Genomic DNA, 26,676 nt, shown 5'->3' with positions numbered 1-26,676 from the left:
ACAATATATTTCAGTAGCCTTAAAATAAGCCTCCTTTTTAACCCAAAATCCTATTTCAAATAATCTTTCCTAAGGAAATGATCAGAAATGTAAATTAATTTTTATGGACTAAAATTATTTTGTCATAACATAAATTAGAAATATCAATAATATAATTTTTACAAATAATGCTAACCATCATAAGGTACAATCTCAGAAAATGGTATTCTTTAAGAATTTTTAATGAAAGGGGAACTATTCATGATATAACACTATGTGGAAAAAGTCAAGACACTAGGAACCTATGATTATTTCTAAATAAAAAGAATGCAACATGATACATATGTGTGTATATGTATCTGAACATGTATTTGTGTGTGTAAGTATCTGTGTGTGTGTACATGTATCCCATAGAAAAGAGATTGAAGAAATGTAGAAGTTAACTGTTGTTATTCCTGAGTTGTAGGTTAATAATTTTATTTTTTGCTTTTTATTCTGTAATTTCCAATTTTTTAATCATAAATATGTGTAATTTTAAAATCGGTAAAAGAGCTAGACATTTTGGGAGGAGTGGCAAAAATAGAGGCTATCCCAAAGGATGGCCAAGTCCTTTAACACAGTGTTTGGCGTCGAAAGCAGAGCTGAAAGTGGCACCTTGGCTCTCGAATTCCCTGTCTTCTCTAGGCTGTGTGGCAGGGACTTGAACAGATAGCCCCTCACCCCACCCCACAGAGTCAAAGTAAATTTTAACTGAGAAAATGTCAATAGCCAAGTCAAAGGGAAAACATTCAAATTAAACCATCTCTTCCTGTAGACAAATGCTAATTGTGTTGACCTTGACAGAGAGGATTGAATTCCTCTGATTCACAAATCCAACAATAAATTTTTTCCCCAAGGTTCTCATCATTATAAGGAGGATAAAATAGACTCACAGACATAGAAAACAAACTTATGGCTACCAAAGGGGAAAGGGCAAGGGGGATAAATTAGGAGTTTGGGATTAACAGATACACACCACTACATATAAAATAAGCAACAAGGATTTACTGTATAGCACAGGGAACTGTATTCAACAACTTGTTATTACAATAACCTATAATGGAAAAGAATCTGAAAAATATATATATATAAAACTGAATCACTTTGCTGTATACCTGAAACTAACACAATATTATAAATCAACTATACTTCCACAAATAAACAAACAAACAAAAAGAGAATGCCTGGTCTCCCAGGCTTTAGCTATAAACCCTCATAGTTAACTTCTGTAACCATTTCTAAACTGTTGTATAATTTCTCACACTGCGTTACATGATGTGGGAAGGGAGGAAAGAAATTGCCTGAAGTAACAAATTTTACCAACGTTTTATCAAAACAAATGTGGTCAAGTTAGTGACACATATGTAAGGCTTCTCCCTTTCCTCATTTTTCCCTCTCCATTCCTTCCCTTCCTACATCAGTTCCTTTGGTATGCATAAAATTGAACAACAACCATACACAGACTTAAGTTCTCAAAAGAGATAAACCTGTACATTCTCTTTTCAGCAACAAAGACAAAATAAGGAAGTCATATTTAAATTCTTTTCATTCACAAATATACTTGAGTAATCATATTCTTGTAAATATTAACTTTTTAATTTAATACTGAAAGCATGAATAAAAAGCATTAGAATTCCATGAGGGTTTTTGGTTTGTTTGCCGTCTTGAATAACTTTGAGTTAAAGAAAAAACTGATCCAGATATACCAAGATTAGATTGTCTTTTGGCACCTAAAATAGCCTGTCATCCAGAAACTGCTTATGATGGGCTTTTCATTTGGGATCACACAGTTGCTCCATTATTACTTCCAATAAAAATTTAATTAAATACCAAGCAAGTCTTAGGCCATTTAGGTCAGGTCTAAGGACTAGGTAGCACTGGACAGAATAGAAAGTACCATGGTAAACGTTAATTCATGTAACGCTAATTGCCATAAATTGTGATCTAAATGAAGCACGAATATTTTAAACGCAGCCTCAAAGGTCACAGTGTTTTATGGTTGTAAGAATTCATACCCTGAGACAAGCTCAGCCTTTTCAAGAACTAGAAAATCCTTCTCAATTTTGAAAGTCATTTAGATGTACTTTATCTGAAAGGAGACTCCATTTGATTCAGTCAGTCCATTTCTACTTGCATTCAGCATTTATAATTATAAATGGGGGGGGACTGATCGTATTTTCAACCTTCAACAAGTAATTTTTTGGGCATGTACCATATGGAAAACACTGATTAAGGTGTTGAGGACATATTACTGAACCAAACAGAGATTTATTTGCTCTTATTGAATTTATATTCTAGTGGGGGAAGCCAGGCATTAAACTAAAAATCATAAATCATATGTAAATCATAGTGTTTGTGAGAAGGTAAGTGTTATGGGGGAAAATAATGTAGAAAAAGGAAATAGGGGGGTTGTGGAGGCAGATATGCAATTTCAAATGGGAAGGGAAAGGCTGCCCTACAATGAGAATTGTCTAGAGTTGGCAGTGACTTCATAGCAGGACAGTGACCATCCCAGGAAACTGGGCGCCCAGGGAACTAGGCCAGCTCCCTGTGCTGACTGTGGAAGTTGACCTTGGCTGCATAGTCTAAAAATCAGTTGCAGTGCCCAGGCACCCGACTTTAGTTCCGAGTCCAGAGGCTGGACATTAAAGGAGAAATGTCAAAAGCAAGGCAGGGCATGGGCCTATAAGTTGATGGAGATATTTCTAGAACTCAGCAACAAGAACCAGATTTGAAGCCTAGGTAAATAGATGAGGAGGAGAAAGCCAGGATGGATCTTAGGGGATAAAGGGAACCTCAGTTTCTGGACCCCATGAGCAGCCAAGCCACCAGACTTTGAGACGAAGACGTTTGGTGCTTCCTACTAGGGACCAGGAGTGGCTCTGGATGCAGGGAGGGGAGGCATGCTGAGGCTGGGAGCCGCGGCTGACTTCAAAGGCACAACCAGGGGTCAAGCTCTGCTCAGGTCTCAAGAAGCTGTGATGAGGCTGCTCTTGGTTGCTCTGCTCAGTGCAGAGAACAAGTCTGCTCCTCTTTGAATGTCATCCTCACTGAACCAGAGCATTACAGACCCAAACAAGACTCCTGGCCCAGAACTCTGTAAGTTACTCTAATTGTCAAGAGGAAAGTTATTTAGTCATGAAACTCAAGTGACCCTTTTCTGAGGGCCCTTCCCAGCACCAGTGTTTAGAGGCTGGACTCAAATAAAAGGTCTAACTGAGCTGCTTAGGACTAACTATAAGGACAAGTAAAGATTGATGCTTAAGGACTAACTAAAAGGACTAAAGATTGCTGCTTTCTCTAGCACTTTTCACATTAACCAGTGCAAATTCACGGCATTTCAGTGAGCTTATTTGCTGTAAAGCAGAGTTTCTCTACCTCAGCACTGTTGACATCTTGGGCCAGTTAATTCTTTTCTGTATGGAGGAGGGGACATCCTACACTGTAGGGTGTAGGATGCATAGTAGCATTCCTGGCCTTTACCTACCAGATGCCAGTAACACCCCCTCCTCCATTAGTAGCAACCAAAAATGTCTCCAAACATTGCAAAATGTCCCCTGGGGACAGGATCACCCTCCGTCGAAATCCACTGCTGTGAAGGTTTAAAAAAGTACTTCAGGGCTTCCCTGGTGGCGCAGTGGTTGAGAGTCTGCCTGCCGATGCAGGGGACGCGGGTTCGTGCCCCGGTCCGGGAAGATCCCACATGCCGCGGAGCGGCTGGGCCCGTGAGCCATGGCCGCTGAGCCTGCGCGTCCGGAGCCTGTGCTCCGCAACGGGAGAGGCCACAACAGTGAGAGGCCCGCATAACGCAAAAAAAAAAAAAAAACTCTTCCTCTTCCCTTACCACGATGCGTAGTTATAGTAATGACACAGTGTTCTTTAAACACCATTGTACTGTAAAAAAGGTGCTTTATTAATACAAAAGATGAATAACACACAGAGTTGAATATATGTTTGAGGTTGTTAGAATTATAGGGTTCTTATCCCTTTCCTGTTTTCAAAATAATTTTATAATCAACTTATTTGAATTACTGAGGATATCCACATCCCTCAGTTATAAAAATGAGTCCCTAATATCTACATAGATCTCACAATTTACAAAATGTTTTTTACAACTATTTTCTACGATTTGCGTTAATAACCCAGTGATTTAGGTCTATTTAAAACCTCTTTTACAGATAAAGTAACTGAGGTTCAGATTGACTTTAATAAAATCTGTTCTTCAGATTAAAACCATGACATCCAGACAATAGACTGCTGTCAGCCTTTGGTGTTTCTGTGACATACACAGGAAAGACAGACCCAAGAATCTTGTTCTGTGAACCCTTGAAATTAACTATCCAAGGAACTGATGTATTTAGTTCTGTCAGAAACTTCCTTTTGAAGCACAATATTTGATGTTTATAGATCAATTTGCACTGATGGTGTTTGTATTATACTAGAAACAAAGTCAGATTCATTGCTAAATTGATGAGAAAAGTGCCTCATTCAATGATGACATATCTTAGGTATTCTATCATCTTCTTGTTGGAAAATTATTGGCTAAAATATTGAGGAATTCTTGTTCTGTTGTGACAAGGCAAACATTTCATCGGGAGCATGTTCTAAATCCTCGCCTCTTCTCAGTGCGTGGGTGAGAACTAAAGTGCTTTTTTTCATGGCTTGACACCTACCCATATATTTTCTTAAGTACATGAAAATACAAGCTTAGAGGGTTGTGAATAAGAGTTTGGATTTAGAGCCATAACTATTTAGTGTCTAATCCCAGCTCTTCTACTTACTAGCTGTGTGAACTAGGTCAAGTTAATTGACCTCTCTGTGCCTCAATTTCCTCATCTGTGAAATGGAGATAACGGTGTCTACCTCAAAGAGTTGTGGTGAGAAGTAAATGAACTAATATTTCAAAGCATTTAGAATAATACCTAATACATACTAAACACAGTGTATTGGCTACATTATTATCATCATTACCTAGTATCCATGGCGATCTTATTTAGACATCTCATCAGCTCAGTACACTTTGCTAGGAAATGGGATGAACATGGTAGCTGCAGATAAAACGTCTTCACTAGGAAACTTCTAGTTTGAATAAAACATGTTATGGAGGAAACATTTCACCATGTCTTCTTTTTCTAAAGAAATGGTTGTTTCCTGAAGGAAGGCTCTTCACAGCTGAATTGAGAGCACATTTGCAACAGCACAATTACTTTCTCCACTGAGATTTCCCACTAGGGAACTTGATGTGGCAAAAAGAAAAGCAAAAAGGAACTGTTTCATTTCTTTGTATCTTCTATTCCATTTGCAATGGTGCTTGGATCAAAGGTGTGATCTAGAATTAAGACCTGGTGATTGAATCAGAATGTATTTTGAGGAAAGTGAACATAAGAATTCCTTAGATGTCTCCCCTTCTGCTGTCAAAATGGTGACCACATGCCACTTGCTTGTACTTGTTTGTGTGGGATAAGATCTTCATCAATTTTCCCACTAAAATAAAGGCCAGGAATCGAGTTGAGAGTGTGTTTCCATGTTTTTTGAACATCGTTGTAGAAGAACTACCACAAAAGATTCACAAAGCTGATTAACTTCTGAAAATGAGAAAACGTTCAACCATACTTAATCTCACACAACACAGTTCTTGAATTCTTTCATTGCACTGTTTTGCTAACATAGACAGGAGAGCAGTCCTTTTTCAGAAATGTTTGATAAGAGGTTGAGAACATATGCTGAGGAAGGAGTAAGATTCCCCTCCCCTTTTCAGAGAGTACTATTACCAACCTAACCCAGATAACTTGTTTTTATGTCTTTTCCACTATCCTTTTTTTTTTTAATTCTGTGTGTTTGTTTCTCCACATGAAAAATATGTAGGAGCCATGCTTTCATGTACCCATGTGTTAATATTTAAACTGACAACCATTGCAACTTCTCGGAATCAAAAACGGGGCAATTTGTCCCAAAGATGTGCATGTCTATGTAAAACTGTACCCAGGTGCATCATGATTTCCAGTTTCTTGTCCTTCACAAATGTCTACAGTAAGAAGTCTTTCCTGTGTATATAGCATAGATCTTCAGACTCCAAATTAAGGTTCTTTTCTCATTCTTGCTGCATTGAAAATGAAGAGTGCTTTGATTTCCAAATTATGATTTACAAGTTTTCTGACTCCTGAGACACTTATAAAGCCCCAGTTTTCAACTATCCTCTGTTTGCTAAGGCGCCTAGCACTCTGCAGGATTTTGTGACACTTATTAAAAAGAAAAATGGTCTCTACATCATACATGCCAAGTGGTTTCATGTCAAACCCATGTTCAACAGAATCAGGGATGTGAGACACCAATATGAGTTAGAAAATTTGGACAAGTTCCTATGCTCTTTTACCCTCTTCTCCTGTCAATCTTCTCTGAAGCTTCTTCAGCAATTGATTCATGATTCCACAAATATTTGTTTGCTGTGGACCAGGTTTGATTCTAGGTGCTTGGATACAGTGTTGAACAAAAATAGATGTGTTCCCTGCTCTTTGGAGCTTGCATATTCTACAATCCTAATGGGAGAGATGGACATTACTGAATAATCACACATATAAATTTCCTACTGAGATAAGAGGTACAAAAAAGAAGGATAACAGTACAATACTAGTTTAAAATAGGAGTATTTTTTCCTACGCACCTATGGTCAATTAATCTACAACAAAGGAGGCAAGAATATACAATGGAGAAAAGACAGTCTCTTCAATAAGTGGTGCTGGGAAAACTGGACAGCTACATGTAAAAGAATGAAATTAGAATATTCTCTAACACCATACACAAAAATAAACTCAAAATGGATTAAAGACCTAAATGTAAGACCAGATACTATAAAACTCCTACAGGAAAACATAGGCAGAACACTCTTTGACATAAATTACAACATTATCTTTTTGGATCTGTGTCCTAGAGTAATGGAAATAAAAACAAAAATAAACAAATGGGACCTAATTAAACTTAAAAGCTTTTGCACAGCAAAGGAAATCATAAACAAAACGAAGACAACCTAGAGAATGGGAGAAAATATTTGCAAATGATATGACCAACAAGAGATTAATCTCCAAAATATACAAAGAGCTCATACAGCTCAATATCAAAACAAACAAACAACCCAGTCAAAAAAATGGGCAGAGGGTTTCCCTTGTGGCACAGTGGTTAAGAATCCACCTGCCAATGCAGGGGACATGGGTTTGAGCCCTGGTCCGGGAAGATCCCACATGCAGCAGAGCAACTAAGCCTGTGTGCCACAACTGCTGAGCCTGCACTCTAGAGCCTGCGAGCCACAACTACTGAGCCCACGTGCCACAACTACTGAAACCCATGCACCTAGAGCCCGTGATCCACAACAAGAGAAGCCACTGTAATGAGAAGCCTGTGCACTGCAACAAAGAGCAGCCCCCGCTCACCGCAACTAGAGAAAGCCCGCACCCAGCAACAAAGACCAAACGTGGCCAAAAATAAATAAATTAAAAAAAAAAATTGGCAGAGTAATACTACACCTAGAGGGGTGGGATAGGGAGGGTGGGAGGGAGATGCAAGAGGAAGGAGATATGGGGATATACGTATATGTATAGCTGATTCACTTTGTTATAAAGCAGAAAGTAACACACCATTGTAAAGCAATTATACTCCAATAAAGATGTTAATAAAATATAAAAAATTTTAAAAATGGGCAGAAGATATGTATAACTGTATCACTTTGCTGTATACCTGAAACTAACACAATATTGTAAATCAACTATACTCCAATATAAAATAAAAATTAAAAAATGGGCAGAAGATCTAAGAAGATATACAGATGGCCAACAGGCACATAAAAAGATGCTCAACTGCTCATTATTAGAGAAATGCAAATCAAAACTACAATGAGGTGTCACCGCACACCAGTCAGAATGGCCATCATCAAAAAATCTACAAACAATAAATGCTGGAGAGGGTGTGGAGAAAAGGGAACCCTTGCACTGTTGGTGGGAATGTAAATTGATACAGCCACTATGGAGAACAGCATGGAGGTTCCTTAAACTAAAAATAGAACTACCACATGACCTAGGAATCCCACTACTGGGCATATACCCTGAGAAAACCATAATCCAAAAAGAGACATGCACCACAATGTTCACTGCAGCTCTATTTATAGTAGCCAGGACATGGAAGCAACCTAAGTGTCCATCGACAGATGAATGGATAAAGAAGATGTGGCACATATATACAATGGGATACTACTCAGCCATAAAAAGAAACAAAATTGATTTATTTGTAGTGAGGTGGATGGACCTAGAGTCTGTCATACAGAGTGAAGTAAGTCAGAAAGAGGAAAACAAATACTGTATGCTAACACATATATATGGAATCTAAAAAAAAAATGGTTCTGGTGAAACTAGAGGCAGGACAGGAATAAAGATGCAGACGTAGAGAATGGACTTGAGAATGGGGACAGGGTGGGGTGTGGAGGAGAAGCTGTGACAAAGTGAGAGAGTGGCATGGACTTAAATACACTACCAAATGTAAAATAGCTAGCTAGTGGGAAGCAGCCACATAGCACAGGGAGATCAGCTCGGTGCTTTGTGACCACCTAGAGGGGTGGGATAGGGAGGGTGGGAAGGAGGGAGACACAAGAGGGAGGGAATATGGGGATATATATATATACACACACATAGAGCTGATTCACTTTGTTATACAGCAGGAAGTAACACAACATTGTAAAGCAATCATACGCCAATAAAGATGTTAAAAAAAAAAAAACTACAATGAGGTATCACCTCACACTGGTCAGAATGGCCATCATCAAAAAGTCTACACATAATAAATGCTGGAGAGGGTGTGGAGAAAAGGGAACTCTCCTACACTATTTGTGGGAATGTAAATTGGTACAGCCACTACGGAGAACAGTGTGGAGGTTCCTTAGAAAACTAAAAATAGAACTACCATATGACCCAGCAATCCCACTACTGGGCATATACCCTGAGAAAACCATAATTTGAAAAGATACATGCACCCCAATGTTCATTGCAGCACTATTTACAGTAACAAAGATATGGCAGCAACCTAAATGTCCATCAATAGATGAATGGATAAAGAAGACGTGGTATATTTATACAATGGAATATTACTCAGCTGTAAAAAAGAATGCTATAATGCCATTTGCAGCAACATGGATAGATCTAGAGACTATCATACTAAGTAAGCCAGACAGAGAAAGAAAAATATCATATGATATTGCTTATATGTAGAATCTAAAAAAAAAATGATGCAATGAACTTATTTACAAAACAGAAATAGACCCACAGACATAGAAAACAAATTTATGGTTACCAAAGGGGAAGTGGCGAGATAAATCAGGAGTCTGGGATTAACATATACATACTACTAATATATAAAATAGATAACCAACAAGGACCTACTATAGAGCACAGGGAACTAGCCTCAGTATTTTGTAATAACCTATAAGGGAAAAGAATTTGAAAATGTATATATGTGTAACTGAATCACTCTGCTGTAAACCTAGAACTAACACATTGTAAATCAACTATACTTCAATAAAAAACAAAAACTTTATAAACTCAAAAGTGCTTTATATATATAGCAGTTATGAATTTGAGTCTATATCTCAAATATGCAAACATATCATTTCTTTTATTTTTACTGAGCTGCAATTCACATACCACAAAATTCACCCTTTTAAAGTGGTCAGTTTGGTGGTTTTTAGTACATTCACAAAGTTGAGCAACCATCTTTCTTCTGTTTAAGTCCAGAAAATTTCTTCATCCCCCCAAAAAAATCCGATGCCCATTAGCAGTCACTCACTATTTTCCCTTCTCCCCAGACCCTGATGTCCACTATTCTACTTTCTATCTGTGGATTTGCCTACTTTAGACATTCCATATAAATTGACCATACAATGTAAAAAAATAAAAATAAAACAGGAGTATTTTTTTTCCCCAAGACCCCATGTGATGTGTGATTATTTCTCCCTCTTCAGTCTTAAGTGGGGCAAGATCTATACACACTCAGTTTTCCTCAACAGAAGTTCTTGGCCCACTCTTTAGAGCTTAAGCTTAAGAGCAGGTTGGTGTGCACAGGGCTAAGTCCAGTCCCAAATCAGCAGGCTTCCTACTGGAGTGCCTCAGCTCCAGTGAACTGGCATCTCCTCATACCGCCACTGCCATGACAGTGCGGTGCATGCAAAGCTATGGCGCCCAGCATGCGTGTCTGTTCCTCTCAGGAGCAAGACACCAGCGCCAGTGCCCCTGCCACTTCCTGCATAGTTGTTGTCCCAGTGTGTCTCTAAATACATTTAGAAGAATAAGGGGGGAGAGGAGACAGTCCCAGGCAAATTCAAAGAGCAGAACTCATCCAGTGGAGTGACAGCATCCCTATTTTCTGAGCAGTCTAAATCCTGGATCTCTGATTCAGGGGGCAGACAGGAGAGAAAGGAAATCTCCCTAGGTTTTCTCCCATGATCTTTGTCTTCAGAGGAGAAGCTCAGGTTTTCCGTGAGGTAAAACTGTGTGTGTGTGTGTGTGTGTGTGTGTGTGTGTGTGTGAGAGATAGAAATCCCTCACTGATTATCCCTTCAGGTTGGCACTATGAGTTTCCATCTTTTTTCACTGCCATTGTTTGTTTTAGTGGACAGTTGAGAGGTGCTCTATTAGAGGCTGTTAGCTAAGTGCCATTTTAAACTGGAAAATTATACACTTATAGTTTAATATGGAATAATTGGCCTTCAGTTCAGAGGCTCCACCTAAAGTCACAGGTTCTTTGTGGCTAAAAGGAATTTATTCCTTTCTTTGCTCACCCCACCAGTCCCTGCTAATTATTACTCTGCAGCCTGGGTCTAGGCTTGCTAATGAAGGCCTCCTGTGTGGACTCAGCAACAAGCAGTCTGGCTTCTGTATTTTGACCAGTTCTCTGTTTGGGAGGCCTAAAGAGATCCCGGTAGGAGCCCTATTATCATTTGCCAGTACACCAGTTACCTTTGGCTGAGAAGATCTTTGTCGTACGCATTTCCTGCGTACGTCACTGCTTTCCCCTACTACATTCTTGGTTGAGTAAAAGGATAGAACTCTGCACTGATTCCTTGGCAAGAAGCAGATCACAGAGTTTCACCTACGTGTCCTAATTTACTAGTGATCAAAGATCCTAATTTGTCCAAAGACATCCTGTCTGAGATCAGAGGGATCCTGGTAAAACCCTCAGAGGGAGGAAAAAGGACTTTTTTTTTTAAAAAAAAAAAAAACACTTTCATCTTCCTCTTTCTTCATCCTTTGACTTGCCTGGTGGGTGTCAGATCCTTTGAGGCCACAAAGAAGAGGCGTGCTCAGGTTACCTTAGCGATCTGTATCATCAAAACAGGGACCGCAGACAACACCATCAACAGATGCCAGTCTCTGTCCTAATGCCACATTTTTTCTAGCCTCCTGGTCCTCTCAGCATTCCAATGCCCCTCACCCCTTAGGGATGTGGGAATTCACAGGTGCTTAGCCCATTCCATGCCAGAATGTATGGGTCTTGGGAGGAACCCTAGGGCTCAAACAATTTGATCCTCCCTCCAACATTGCCAGTGCAGGCTCCTGTAGTTCTGATACTGTGCTGGATGTGGAACTTCTCTAAAAGTTGTCCAGGGCTCCTGAGCTACATCCCTGGGAGGCACAGGACATGCTTCAACTTGATTTCCAAAAATCTAATAGGTTTCTATTGCCCTGCCCCTGGGGTTTGACAGCCAGCATGAGGCAAGGAGCATGGGATGCCCCTTCACTCCTTCACAGCCAGACCAGGCAGGGTTCTGTCTCCTTGGGAGACACCCTCAGCCTCATCTTCCCCATTCTAGGGTTTATTTTAGAAACTCAATGGTCATCCTACAGACCATGGCTCTTGGTTTTCCCGTCCAAGTCTTTTCAGAATTCCGAACAAAAACAGCAGTACGTGTCTCAAGCACATAGCTCTGGCAAGCCAAAGGAGCTTTGCTTTTAGACTTTGTGTCTGCTATACGTCCATTCCGAAATGCGATCAGCTCCCCTGAAACAAGGAACACCGTTGGGAGCAGAGCCATAAGATAAGTAGAACCAGCTAGGGAGGGTTACAGGAATGAAAAATGTATCTGTTAAAATTTCAAAAAAATTATCTCACTTAAAGAATTTTAGACACCAAGGTAGGATTTATAGACACTTTAAAAGCATCTCCTTCAAATCATATATTGCAGTACAGGAGACCATAAACAGTGTTCTACCTGACTCTGAGGACAAAAGCAGCTCTGTTTGGCTTCTGAGGCTTGTAACATCCACACAAGGAGCTCAGGATTAACAGAGGAATAGCTGGAATTTCTTACAAAAGCCCCGTAGGATCTGACATTGTCTGTGAATCACCGTTGCAGCTTCCACTACACTTTGTTGGCATGGCCCATGCCAGGCAAGTGGAATCCCCGGGACTGCCCTTCTCAAGGTACATCAAATACACCAGAATGAAATGTTTGGAAAGCAAATGCTTGTTAAGCCATCAGGAGAAGCAGACAAAATCCAGGAGAGGCAAAGAGAAGAGGGGAAAGCAACTTTCAGCAATAATACCACATGGCAGCAAAGTGGAAATCTGCCCGTCACAGATTCACTGTGACCACGGACCTGGTCCTTCAGACACCTATCCAAGGAGCCTAGAAATCCTCTATCTCAGAAAGAATTCGCCCTGATTGGAAGCATTCTGACAAATAAAATCCCAGAAGAAGATGCTGTCACTTTTCCCTTTTCAAATCACATGTTACCCTAGTTTCCTGGAAAAGTATGTCTAGACAGACTTACTGCCCCTTGAAAAAGCCAGGGACCTGGTCTTTGAGAATCTTGCTTGAAGATGTAAAAAAATTTCTAACCAGGGGCTTCCCTGGTGGCACAGTGTTTGAGAGTCCGCCTGCCGATGCAGGGGACACGGGTCGTGCCCCGGTCCGGGAGGATCCCACATGCTGCAGAGCGGCTGGGCCCGTGAGCCATGGCCGCTGAGCCTGCGCATCCGGAGCCTGTGCTCCACAATAGGAGAGGCCACAACATTGAGAGGCCCGCGTACAGCCAAAAAAAAAAAAAAAATTTCTAACCAGACTTCCAGAACCTGTGGGTGAAAATTACCACGAATGATCAGCGAATGCCTACTCTCAGAGGTCAGACGCTATGAGTGTGAGCCGGCTGAAGGTATTAAAAGAGCCAGTTCTCATTCGGATAAAGCACACGCTGGCAAAGCCACAAAAAAGAAAATTATAACAATCAATACAGGTCAAAATGGAAACCGGATGAAGGTTTCAGCCAAACTTGTGTTTGCTTCTGCTCTAATGGATTGACTTTTAGCTGAAGTCAGCACAATTTGCAGATTCAAGACATTGAATATGGAAGTCAAAATTGGATAGAAATTTAATTGAAAAGATAGCAGATCCTTGACATTTACAAGGGTTAACGCTGCCTCTCACACTTGCCAACTTCTCCCATAATTGAGTCGCACTTGAAAAGTCTTCTTTCTCTCTTCAGATGACTTGTATGTACCTTGGCTCTGCACAGCTGCTCTTGATATAGTTAACAGAAAACAGTCCACAGGTAATCTACAGATGTATGTATAGGCTTTGAAAGGTCCACAGTGAAACTTCCTATAGGGAATTCTGCTTATTCATGTTCAAGCTTGTTGGGGGTAATCCTATATTCCTGTGGAATTTACCAGAGAACAGATAAAATCCAGGAAATATAGCCTACCCACGGGGTTCTTGGCCAAGCAGGCCAAGTCAGCATGGTGGGTAAAATAACTCCTTCCTCGCTCCGACATGTCTATGTCCTAACCCCTAGAAACTGTGGATATGTTACTTTACATGACAAAAAGGAATTTATATGTGTGATTAGATTAAGGATTTTGAGATTATCCTGGATTATTCGGGTAGGCAATGTAACCTTATAAGAGAGAAGCAAGAGAGTGAGTCACGGAAAGAAACGTGACAATGGAAGCAGAGCTCGTATGATATGACTGCTGGGGAGGCAGGGGGAGAGCGGGGGCACAAGTCAAGAAATGAAGGCGAGAAGCTGGAAAAAGCAAGGAATGAATTCGACTCTGGAGCTTCCAGGAAGAACACGGCTCTGCCAACACTTTGATTTTAGCCCCGTGAAACCTATTTGGGACTTCTGACCTCCGGAACTGTAAAACAATACATTTGTGTTGGTTTAAGCCACTCCGTTTGTGGTAATTTGATACAGTCAACAACATTCATCTTTAACACTCTTCCTCCTCATTTTCTGTTTCCAACCTCAAATGAAACATCCAATTCAATCAAGGTTTCTAGAGTGATCTTTTTCTCTCTTTTAGGGACGACTCTCTAACAACCTCATTCTCTCACCTGCCATGATAACTCCTCCAAGGAGTATCTGCATTTCCAACAGGACCAGGGGGAAGATATTTTCTATAGAAGGAAAGAGAACTAATGTTGAGTAACTACTTAATGCCAGGCACGCAGCGGGTGTTTTGCACATATTTTATTTCATCTTTCCAACTCCTTTCTGAGGTATCACTCCCCCCAACCACTTTGTGATAAGGGTACCAAGATTCAGAGAAGGTCAACAACTTACACTGTGAACGAGTCACCAGAGGTGGGTCTGGAGCCCAGCTCTGCATGACTCCAAAATTCAAATTCTTTCCGTTAGCACACGCTGCTTCTAATTTACTTATACAAAATAATGAACTGCTAACAGCAGCGTGACTGCACCAATTTGGAAGAAACAGTGGTTTGGGAAGCAGGCACCAGTCCCTGGAGAGAGAAAGGTGAGGGGACAATTTGACTCTGGGGAGGACCTTTCTGATAGGTTATCGTGGACTCTCACCGCTGTTTTTCTCTCAGGGACAAAACCAATCGATGGGGTTTGTCACCTTTCCTAATTATTTTAAATCTCCTCATAGGGGTATTTGCTTTTGGGCTTTTTGCTACTGACATTTTTGTAAACGCCGGACAAGTGGTCACGGGGCACCTGACGCCGTACTTCCTGACAGTGTGCAAGCCCAACTACACCAGCGCAGACTGCCGAGCGCACCACCAGTTTATCAACAATGGGAACATCTGTACTGGGGACCTGGAAGTGATAGAGAAGGCTAGGAGGTCCTTTCCCTCCAAACATGCTGCTCTGAGCATTTACTCCGCCTTATACGCCACGGTGAGTATGACCCACGCGGAGTTGTGGCTGTGATGGGTCTCTCCGCCATGCTCCCCCCCATTCTTTCATTACTTCTGGTGACTTTTAAAGTCATGTTACAATATGTTTCTCCTTTATTATATGATGCTGTTGCCCCCACCCTCAACATCCCAAGTTAAGACCTGCCAGAGAATGTTAATTCTGGCAAGACTGTTGATAATCACTTAGTCACATCCTCCCATTTTACAGATGCAGAGACTGAGGCCCAGAGAATAGCTAAGAACACAGAGTCAGAGCGGAGGCCCAGGCTCCTGGCACCGGGTATGGGGTTCTTTCACTGCCCAGAACAGCACTCTTTGCCAAAGCTTTGGTTGTTTCTAGAACAGCACACATTTCTCACACTTGTCTACAAATTTGCAGGTGTGTGCCTCGTGTGAACGCCTGCCCGGGCAGTGCAGCAAACCCGGATAAAGACATGGCTTTCCTCTGCTCCTCCTAATACTCTTCATCACTTTGCCAGGACAGATGGGTGATCCTAAAAGACCCCGAACACCCACAAGTTTACTTCTCACTGTTCCCTGGGTCACACAAGTTTTGACTGCCCCCACTGGGGTATAATATTCTAAACTTTTTGCTCTCATCACAGAGAAAGCCCAAAGTGTGTCTCACATCTTAAAATAAAAGAAATGATGGTGTCCATCTTTTTTTCCTGCTCTTTAATTGCATCCACTTTGGAAATGACTTCATTTCACCTTTTTCTGACCTCTGTTTCCTTAGAACCAAGCGTACAGAAGTAGAGGGATCAGTGCAAAGGTTCCACTCCTGGATATCATGTTCCACTCCTGGATATCATGAGTGACTATTGCTGAAAACACCCCTTTTCCTTCAACTTATTTTATATTCAGGGTGTGACTAGTCTAGTGATTCTCAGTGAAAGGTGAGGTAGGAGGAGGCAGAGGAAAGACCCCTTTTCAAACTACGCAGTCTTCCCAGAGACTCTGGGTGTGCCCTCGCCCCACCCCCAGGGAGCATGTCCCCTCTCATTCAACGACAGTCACTGCACTCCCTACTGAGTCTGCTTCTGATGGAAGTGTGTCCATGCCATCGCCCCAAATACATACATTCAGGGTGGAGTAAAGGTGACTGACTACAGGTCTGGTCCACTTAGGAGAGTTTGAAAGAAATTGCTGAATATTCTCTTTAAAACAATGGCGCTTTTTTGTCCAATTTATAGGATAACATCTGTAGGATCAATTTTCCAAAATAAGTCTAATTATTTCTTTTAGATCTACTCTTTAATGAATACATATCAAAAGTGATTTCAGCTACCCCCATATTAAGGAAACATGAACATAAATAATACAGAAGTCTGATTTACAAACAGACCAGTTTAGCTCAGTGAGATTTCCTGGCTTTACTGCCCACCCCCCAAAAAAATCTACACCAGGTATTTTTTAAACAAAGTCTTTTCAGGCATTTGGCATAGTTTCCAGTTTTCAAAATAATCGCTTTGTATCTTAGATTATCTAGGACCTAAGTCATATGAAGCAATGTACTCTTGCACCTTTTTCTGTATTTTTATCAAACTCAAGTCATTGTTGTATGAAATCAATTTTTACAACACCATTATAAAAATAAATCTGTTACTCATCAAAAAATACTGTCTTGTCAAGTGAGATATAAATTTCTCTTGGGAAGAAAGAAGTTATCTTACTCAGAATAGATGCTTATATAGCACGTTTTCAAGGATTCAGATATAATCCAATTCAAATCATGCCCCACAGACAGACTATAATCAGAAACCCTGACACAAGATTCCAATTGTGTAAACATTTTTCCGAGCCCCTATTATGTGTGCTTTCAGAAATTACTCAACAAGGATTTTCTAAGTACTAATTAATGCTGTGAAGAATACTAACTAACCACAGGCCCATGTTATTAATAGTTTGTAATCTTGGGCTTCCCTGGTGGCATAGTGGTTGAGAGTCCACCTGCCGATGCAGGGGACACGGGTTTGTGCCCCGGTCCGGGAGGATCCCACATGCCGTGGAGCTGCTGGGCCCGTGAGCCATGGCCGCTGAGCCTGCGCGTCCGGAGCCTGTGCTCCGCAACGGGAGTGGCCACAACAGTGAGAGGCCCGCGTACCGCAAAAAAAAAAAAAAAAAAAAAAAAAAGTTTGTAATCTTATAGGAAAGATTTATAAAGGCTTTAATTAAAAAACAATATAAAAGCATAAAAAACTAAATTTAAATATATCTAGCATAGATGTTAAGTGACATTTCCTACACAGCCTCAGAATGGTGTAATGATATGCTCTAATTTATGTAACTCTGATCTAACCACAGTTTTATAGGGTATCTATTACATGTAACAAAGAAAATCCCATCTTCCTGTATTCACACCAGCACTGAAGGATCATTCTAGGAAATTAAGTTTCCACTATAATACTTTAAAATGCATCTGTGTGAACTTACATGTGCTCAGGCCATACAAGCACACCATAGATTGTAATTTAAGCATTGGCATACTATTTTTCTGGGTTGCAAACTCATTTAGCACACTTGTTAAGAAGCGATGATAGATCAATTACGCCCTCTAGTGGTTTCTTGTAACCACCACCAAAGGTGGTGTAACAAAGTATTTACTTGTTTGAAAGAGGCACATCTTCCTAACTCTAAGCCACAAGGGACACATTTGGTAACTGAGCCTATGAAATACTTAGGAGTCTTACCCAGCTCCTCACAATGGAATAAGAACAACCTACAACTCACATGTCATAAGTTGCATCATCCTTTACTTACATCAGGACTTCCCAACTTTTTATATGTCGCGACCCACATAGAAAATTTTATTTTAAAACATGCTGGAGTAAATGAATGGATAGGGCTGATCAAGCTATCACAAGGATTGTGAGAATCAACTTCCCAGCACAACTGAAACGTATTTATGTGACACAGGTTTGGAAGTTCTAATTCAGTCAATTAACTAATGCTTTTATATTCATTGAAAGTGTGAAGAATCTTTCAAGTGTGAAGATTATGGGGGACACAAAAAGTGAAATGTATTGCCACTCACCTACCTGGTCTTCTCCATAAAATTAATTCTCATAGAAGATTTATTTGGCATCTGAGATTCTTATCTGGGTTTCCTAATACCCCAAGTGATTCTTTAGTTTGTTGCATAAAAACTGCATGCTCTGAACCTGATTATTATGCAGTCATTCAAGTCACTGTAATTTCTGTTCCCATGCCCACCAGAATACAAAGCACCGAGACCCATGTACATTCATTCATCGTTCTTGCTTTGGTGCAGGCCCATCTGTGTGTGGTGTATGTCTGTGCATGTGTGTATATACACCATATGCAGAGGCTGCCAGTCACTCCCTGGTCTCTGTCCTAACCTAGATGTACATCACAAGCACAATCAAGACGAAAAGCAGTCGACTGGCCAAGCCGGTGCTGTGCCTCGGGACCCTCTGCACAGCCTTCCTGATGGGCCTCAACCGGGTCTCCGAGTATCGGAACCACTGCTCCGATGTGATCGCGGGCTTCATCCTGGGCACTGCTGTAGCCCTGTTTCTGGTAGGTCAGCTTCCCTCTACTTTTTTCCCCGCTGGTGCCCTCTGAAAGGCTGCCCAGGATCCTGGCAAGTCAGGCTCCCCAGACTCCAGTCTAAGTCCAAGGTCCTCTGGCCCCAACCTTGTGAGTTGCAGTTGCTCGCCAAGTATCCTGTGCCCTTTCTTTCAGAAATATGACTGCATATTCCCCCTGTGGGTCAGGAGTAGGATGGCTTCAGGAAGGACGGCTTGCTCCACTTGCTTCAACCCTGGCCTTGGGACTGGGCAGAAGCAATTTAGCATACCTTCAAACCATGATTCTCTAAATACTTGTTCAGAACGTACTGGGAGCATAAGCTAAGTGTTGCTTGGGGAAGAACAGAGAACGAAATATTGACGCAAGCAGGCAGCTCCTTCTCCAGCATTTCAAGAAACTCCACTCTGGCCCAGACTTGCATATCCCACTCAGAGATATGAAAACCCTCAGCTAACCACACCCAGACTTTTTAGGGGGACTCTTATCTGAACATGCCTCTTAGGCATCTTATTTCCACCGTAAGTGGCCTCTCAACGACATAATACTTCCTGGAGAAGGGTTCTGGTTAACTTATATTGCTTTTTTAAATTTTTACAGATTTGAGGTATGATAGGCGTACAATAAATGGCATAGAAAGTGTATAATTTGACCAGTTTTGACCTACAGATACATCCTTCTCTCCCACCCTTCCTTTCCCTTCATTCCTAAGCAACCACTGATCTTCTGTATTAGATTACCCTAAGATTTAATATTAATGGAATCATACAGTATGTATTTTTTATCCTGGCATCCTTTACCCAGCATAATTATTTTGAGATTTATCCATATTGTAAGCATGTTATCAGTAATTCCTTTTTCTTGCTGTGTAGTATTCCATTGCATGGGCATACCATAGAGGTTCAGTTTTAAAAATTATCTTCAAGGATTTAAAATATACCCAGAAGGGATTTCCCTGGTGGTGCAGTGTTTAAGAATCTGCCTGCCTATGTAAGGGACATGGGTTCGAACCCTGGTCCAGGAAGATCCCACATGCTGTGGGGCAACTAAGCCCGTGTGCCACAACTACTGAGCCTGTGCTCTAGAGCCCACGAGCCACAACTACTGAGCCTGCATGCCACAACTACTGAGCCCGCATGCCACAACTACTGAGCCCGCGTGTCTAGAGCCCGTGCTCTGCAACAAGAGAAGCCACCACGATGAGAAGCCCCGCACCGCAATGAAGAGTAGCCCCCCACTCGCTGCAAGTAGAGAAAGCCCGTGCACAGCAATGGAGACCCAATGCAGCCAAAAATAAATAAAATAAATTTATAAAATAAAATAAAATACACCCAGAAGGATTTACAATAAATCACTAGGCCTGCAGATGTTGTGCATGAAATCAATCTCCTAATAACATTCAGCAGGCCTCCCCTAGGAGACAGAAGCCATCACAGCCTGGATGTCCTTCCTCCCCTCTGTCCTTTCTGGTCCAAGGCACCTGTTAAGACTAACATCACACGCAGATAGATTTCACAGGCCTATGACCTAACTTCTCCTTGTCCTACCCCTTCCATACAGGGATTCTGTATGTATGTCCTCCCCAACATACAAAATGCACATATGCCTCTCCCAACCTCTAACTCAGAGTTTCCCAATATTTTTACCTGCTCAGATACACACAGAAAATGCTCGCATTCACTCAGAACATTAACTGGCAAGCTCCATTTGAATTCAAAATTATTTTTAATGGATCCAGTCTTTCTTTCTAAAGTAAAAGATGAGGGACTTAAATGCAAATTCTCTGGGTGAAGCAGCAGGAAAAGTGGTGCTGAGATGATCCTGAGATGTTGAACTCTCAGAAGATATTTCCCTGAGGATGATTTTTAAAAGGGGGAGAGAATACAGGTGACTTCAAGAGAAGAGAGGATTTTACAAACAGAGATCAATAGTACATAAGTGAAGGCTTGAACTCCAAAGAAACACTTTTGCTATCCCCATCAGTCCTGGATCCAGCTCAACCCCAGCTAAAGAGAAAAAGCGGTACTGACTGTTCCAAGCAATTTCATGGGGTCTTTATGGGATGAAATCCAAAAACTTTGTGTTTGCCGAGGCCCCATACACAAATTCTGCTTTAACATTAAACTTGTGTTCTCTCAGTAACTTGCAGCCCTCTTTCCTACCACTTGGTTACTGTTAAGTCTTGTATTGCCTTCCCAATTGATGATGAGTGTCAAAATTTGTTTTCCACAAATGATCTTTATGTAAGACCCATACCTGCTGTTGAACGGGTCTGGTAGGAGGCAGAGGCCACACTGTCCGCCACTGTATCTGCATGTACACACCTCACATATACACTCACCAAGCTGGGAAAACCTCACATATACACTCACCAAGCTGGGAAATGGGAGAAGCGGACCTTGTAGAAGAGAACGGAAGCGTTCCAAAGCAGAGACTTGGAGGAGGCCGAAAAAGGGGAGTCTGAACAGGAGCATATTTGTGGCCTGTGTTCATTATGGTTTTGTGTTTCTTATGAAGATGAAAGTGGGGGAAAGGGGAAGGACGTTAGTTGAACAATTACTACATGCCCTACACTTTATATACACCAAATCATGTGCTCCCAGGACAACCCTTACAATGTTTTTTACTGAGGTAACTTTGGTTTATAATGTATGTTTCATGTGTACATTATAATTTGACGTCTGTATACAGATGCTCGCCCCCAAAAGTCTACTTTTCATCTGCCACCATAGAATTGACCCCCTTAACCTATTTTGCCCTCCCCCCGCCCCCCTTCCCCTCTGGTAACCACCAATCGGTTCTGTGTTTGTTTTGTTTATCTTGCCCTAACAGTATTCTTATCCTCCTTTTATAAAAGAGGAAAGTGAGGCTCGCAGATAAGTAACTTGCCCAATGGCCACCCAGCCAGTAAGCCAGGAATCTGACCTGCTCTCTCCAACCCCAGAGCTCCTACACCCTCCACTTCTCCCATTTCCTGAATGGGGGAAGTTTAAGCAGAGCTGGAGAGTAAGGTAGAGGAGAGCCAGGTAGAGAATATTCATGTGAATGTTCTGTGGGGTTTGAGGAGCTACAGGAAAGATTCAGAGGCACTGGATATAGAAAAAACGATGCAGCACAATGGAAGAGAGTATGGAAAGAGACAAAAGACGGTTAGAACAGACTTAGTTATGAAGCGGCCTCAGTTGGAAATAAAGACAAGTGGGTAGCAATTTAGAGAGGGAGTTTTAATGGAAGCAATAAAAGTGCCACTAATAAATGATGTGAATATTTGCTAAGTAACTTAAGGGTAATCATCTTAGGTAAGAGTTAAAGACTAGCTAACGTTGCATTTTTGCTGTATGTCTGGCACTTGTTAAGAGGCAGAATCCTATAGCGGTGGTGTGATTTAGAGGCTATGGAGTTTCAATCTGTGTAACCTTGGGCAAGTTACCTAAATTCTCTGTGCCTCCTTATCTAAGTTGGAGAGGATAATAGTACCTCCCTTATAAGATTGCTGAGCGGATTAGATGAAGTAAGGTAAACCCTCAGGACAGTACCAGACACATAAGTGGCCCTCAGTAAATGTTAGCTGTTATCATGAGGTGCTTTACATTCATCACGTCTTTTAATTGTTGTAAATCTATGAGGTAGGTATTATTCCCATTTTTACAGGTGAGGAAACAAGCTCAGTGGGGGTAGACTGAGCATCCCTGGCCATCTGGGGATCAAACAGATGCTTCCTCAGCACCTAGAATGTGCTCAGCAGCAGCCAGCCTGAACCATGCCCCAGGTCTTTCCATGGTCCCTACCCACTGGCTCACAAGTCACTATGCAACGACATTCTAAGGGGGAAGGCCTGCCACCCGCAGAGATGGCCAGGCATTGACGGCCGCAGTCTGACCCCAATCTTTTTTCCCCTCATCCTGCAGGGAATGTGTGTGGTCCATAACTTTAAAGGAACACAAGGATCTCCTTCCAAACCCAAACCCGAGGACCCCCGTGGAGTACCCCTAATGGCTTTCCCAAGGATAGAAAGCCCTCTGGAAACCTTAAGTGCACAGGTACAGTAAAGTGGTTTTAGCAAACCAAACCCGGAGGCTCCAGGCCTGTTATCTTGGAGGTCAACTAATCCATTTCTCTACTGAAAACAGGACATAACTGAATCCACCCAGCAACAATAAAAATCTGACATAAAGGCCCTCAAGAACTTCACAGCTTCCCTCAATTAATCCTGTATTCCTTCCAGGGCTTGGCCCTTCCTCAGGAAGTTCTTAGTCATGTCTAACTTAAACCCCAACTGCTTCAGGATACCTTGACCTCCAATGTAGTAACACACTTGTGAAATTTACACCAACCCTTGTGGGAGGCCAATTTGATTTAGTAACTAGGACATTTGGAAAGAAATGCTTTGTTACATCCAGTGATAGATGTAAACTGGCAGCACATTAAGAAAGGTAACTAAGTATCCTTTTGGATCTGCTTTGATGATGATCAAAAATTCAATGCAACAGTACTAACTGATCACTTATTTACACCAGGACCTTGCTTCATGCCAGAGATGAATAACTAGCCACATAGTCCTGTGCTCAAGGAACTCACAGATGATCAGGAAAGGTGTATATAAATCAGTAATCATAACATGGCATGCTGAATCAGATACACGAAGCACTTTGTGAACACAGATGAAGAAGAAATTTATTCTAAGGCAGGGAAAGCCACGGAGAAGACTTGCCATCTGAAATGAGCCCTGAAACATGGTATAAAGCACTGACTTTTGCCTGAGACAGTTGCTAGGTGCTTTACAAATATATTTTTATTTGAACAAAAACTTTACTGAATCAGTAGGATAATTCCCATTTCACAGATTGAGAGGAATATGAAAATAGCAACAGTAAATTTCTTCCCCAAGCCACATAGCCAGCAAGTGGGAAAACTGGGGTGAGTAGCTCTTTAAGCAGACAGAATGGGGATAACTAATAATAAAACAGGGTTTTTATATCATGACACGTTTTTCATGTAGCTGAGTCCTGCTAAAGTGTTTATTTTCTGTAATAGTCTATCTCGAAATCTTGTTGTATTTGGCATTTCCTTACTAAATCATTTTTACAGAGTGCAAGAGAAGCAAATCTCCTCCCACTGGAATTATCATATACTTCCTATCAATATAGTATAAAATATTTCACTATTTAAAGAGTAACTATCAGACATCTGAGAAACTATCCTACTTCTTTTCACATTTAATGAAGTCTAATTTTATTAATGAACCAGAAAAAAAAAGCTATTTCCACCTTGGGAAAAATATTTAGGGCTCTCCATTAAACCCAGTGCCAGGTATTTTGTTCGTTTTCCCTTCACCTGTATTAAGGTGAAAATTTTGACTTGGTCCAATTAGAAATAACATAGTGAAAATTTTACTACTGATTTATTTATATATAGCCAGTTAATGCAGGTTGAATGACGAATTAGCTAAATAATAAAACCTTGTAATGAAATGGTGAAATAGACTCTCCCTAGTTTTTCTTCCCTGATTATGTTCTTGTACCTGGTGAGGTCAGAGCGGTTCCCTCTATTTTTTGAGATGAAGCAACTAATGACAAAGGTGAATTCGAAAAGCAAGCTGAGATGTTTGCCAAGTTCCACAAACATATCAACCTGTCCTTGTAAATGCTGTCGACTTTACCCTGAATGTCCTGGTCAAAGAGCACCCTGTTTCTGCCCCATCCTTTTACCCAGCACTGCTCAAGCATCACCTTCTGTCTGAAACCTTCTCCAGAATTCTCTCTTCTCCCTCAGGACCAGTAGTAGTTGACCAGGCCAAGAGACATCCAGGCCATGTTTTGGGGGATTCTACTTACATTGAAAAATGAGGTGCCAACCTGATTTCAAAACCTGCTATTCGCAATATAGATTTTAAAAATTCTTTAAAAATATGCATTAGTTTATTATTCACTACAGGCAGTAGTTGAACTTTTCAAATCTGTCCATGTATGTTTATTTCCATGTATATCCCCTCATCTGGGCACAATTTGAGGCCTTTTGTGAATACCAGGCTTGGGTCAAAGAGACCCCAGGGCCCCAGGTGTGACTGCCCCTCACAATTAATGTCAGTCATCCCCTCATATCTGCCTCCCACAAGGACTGAGAGATTAAGTATATGAACCAGGTCTTTCTTACCCTCTATATTTCCTGGCATTCACTAGGGGTGAAATAAATATGTGATAGATGGACAGATGCAAGCCAGGACCAAAACCTGAACTAGACCCTCTAGTCAAAACTGAGAACCTAAAACTGGGCTCTAGTCAATATCTGAAACTCCATGGTAAATAGAAGTTTATGAGTAATGATGAACAGGACTTCTGCAGGCTAGTCAAAATAAAGCTACAGGAAGCCGGATGGAAAGTATTGCCTCTTAAGTGATGCCTTCCATTACTAGTTGTACAATATTCAAGTAACGAAGCATCTGCTTTCCACATGGGTAGTTAGGAGGATATACCCTTTATTTGTGGGTCAAGAAGAGAAAATGAGCATTTATTGCAAGCCCTCACATTCAGTCCTTACAATAATCCTGCAATTTGCATTATCATTCGACTTTTTAGATGAAGTAAGGCAAAGAGAGTTTAACTAACATGCCGAAGGTCACCCAGTCAAGATTAAGACCCAGGCCCATCTAATTCTAAAGGCCCTAAAAAAAAAAAAAAAAAAGACCCTGCTTGCTCTTGTACACCACACGGCGTGACGTTTAAGGAAAATTCCATTTTGAAATCTACAACTCTCAGCATTGAATATGGAAACACGCTCTAGGGGACAGTGTGTGTGAGCTGAGCTGCACAGGGCTGGCAGAGTTTACACTGAGCTACACCTCTTCCAAAATAAATATGCCCTGTGTTTTCCCCTGTGGGCGAGGGCTTCCCTGTGCAACAGCAGCAGCCATGGCTTCTACTAGAAGCTGCTCCTTTGTAATTTCTGGGATAGAACCATCTTCCCGGGAGGGGGATCTGAGAGAAGATATGAACCTGTCTTTAAAGCACACATTCTCACACGTGAAGTCCATCCAGCTGTTTAGAGCGCCTTAAGGAGAAGACTGTCTAGCTGGGGAGGGAACACCCTCACCCTCCCTTCCCTTCTTCCAGAGACATCCTTTCCCCTTTGACACACGCAGCCCCAGAGCTGCAGTGCTCTTTCCTCCTCTCCAAAAGACCAACTCAAATTTGAGTATTTGCCTTCTGTAGTTGAGACGGTACATTTTCTAAAATCTTTCCCCAAACTAAAGAGAAACCAGAAAGTAAAAAATTACAGAATCCAAACGGAACAAAAATGGTCGAGTTTCCAAAGCATTATTTTGTGATGCAACAGAGCTGTTGTGTCCTAGAGAGACCAGCTCCGAGCTATCCTCGTCCTGTGGCCTCATACCCACTTTCACCTGCGTAATCAAGCTTAGCGTTGAGCAACTGTGTCTTTGTTGAACACAGTTTATATTAACAGAGAAATGAGAGATGAGCCAGTGTGTTAACTCACTGTGTGTGGTATAAAGTCTCCCGTGTCTCCTGATGGGGGCAGGGCGATATAGGGGGGAGATGATATTTTTTTCTTTAACAAAAAAGAAGGATCCAATCTATCTCAAGACTCAGATGCCTATGACCTTATTCCAGAAGATTCTGATTCAGCCATTCTGGGGTGCAAAGCCATATAAGAAAATAGTCCCAGAGGAATTCTAATGCTCGCCACCCCTTGATTTAGAACTAGTGATATTATAGACTTCAAATTATAAATAGAAAAAAGAAAAGACTCGGAGAGTTAAAGAAATCTGCCCGAAGTCACCCAGTTAGTTATCTTAGGCTGTTAAACTACTTTATCTTTACCACCCACTTTTAAATGGACTCTTATAAACATATAAATGACCAAATTATTGACCAAAAGTTTAAAAAAGAAAGCAT

The 26,676-nt window shown here is 41.3% G+C and overlaps 1 protein-coding gene across 1 annotated transcript in view; it reads left to right on the top strand.

Annotated features, from left to right (window-relative positions):
- The window catches only part of PLPPR1 (phospholipid phosphatase related 1), a 272,467-nt gene that overhangs the window by 237,246 nt on the left and 8,545 nt on the right, over positions 1-26,676 (top strand). The window contains exons 5-7 of the mRNA XM_060014422.1: positions 14,944-15,194; positions 18,578-18,754; positions 22,672-22,803. Of these exons, the coding sequence (XP_059870405.1) occupies positions 14,944-15,194; positions 18,578-18,754; positions 22,672-22,803 (560 nt within the window). The remainder of the gene's footprint in view (positions 1-14,943; positions 15,195-18,577; positions 18,755-22,671; positions 22,804-26,676) is intronic.

The sequence above is a fragment of the Delphinus delphis genome, chromosome 6 (genome assembly GCF_949987515.2).
Source record: "Delphinus delphis chromosome 6, mDelDel1.2, whole genome shotgun sequence".
NCBI classification, from domain to species: domain Eukaryota; kingdom Metazoa; phylum Chordata; class Mammalia; order Artiodactyla; family Delphinidae; genus Delphinus; species Delphinus delphis.
This window is presented reverse-complemented; position numbering and strand designations above follow the sequence as displayed.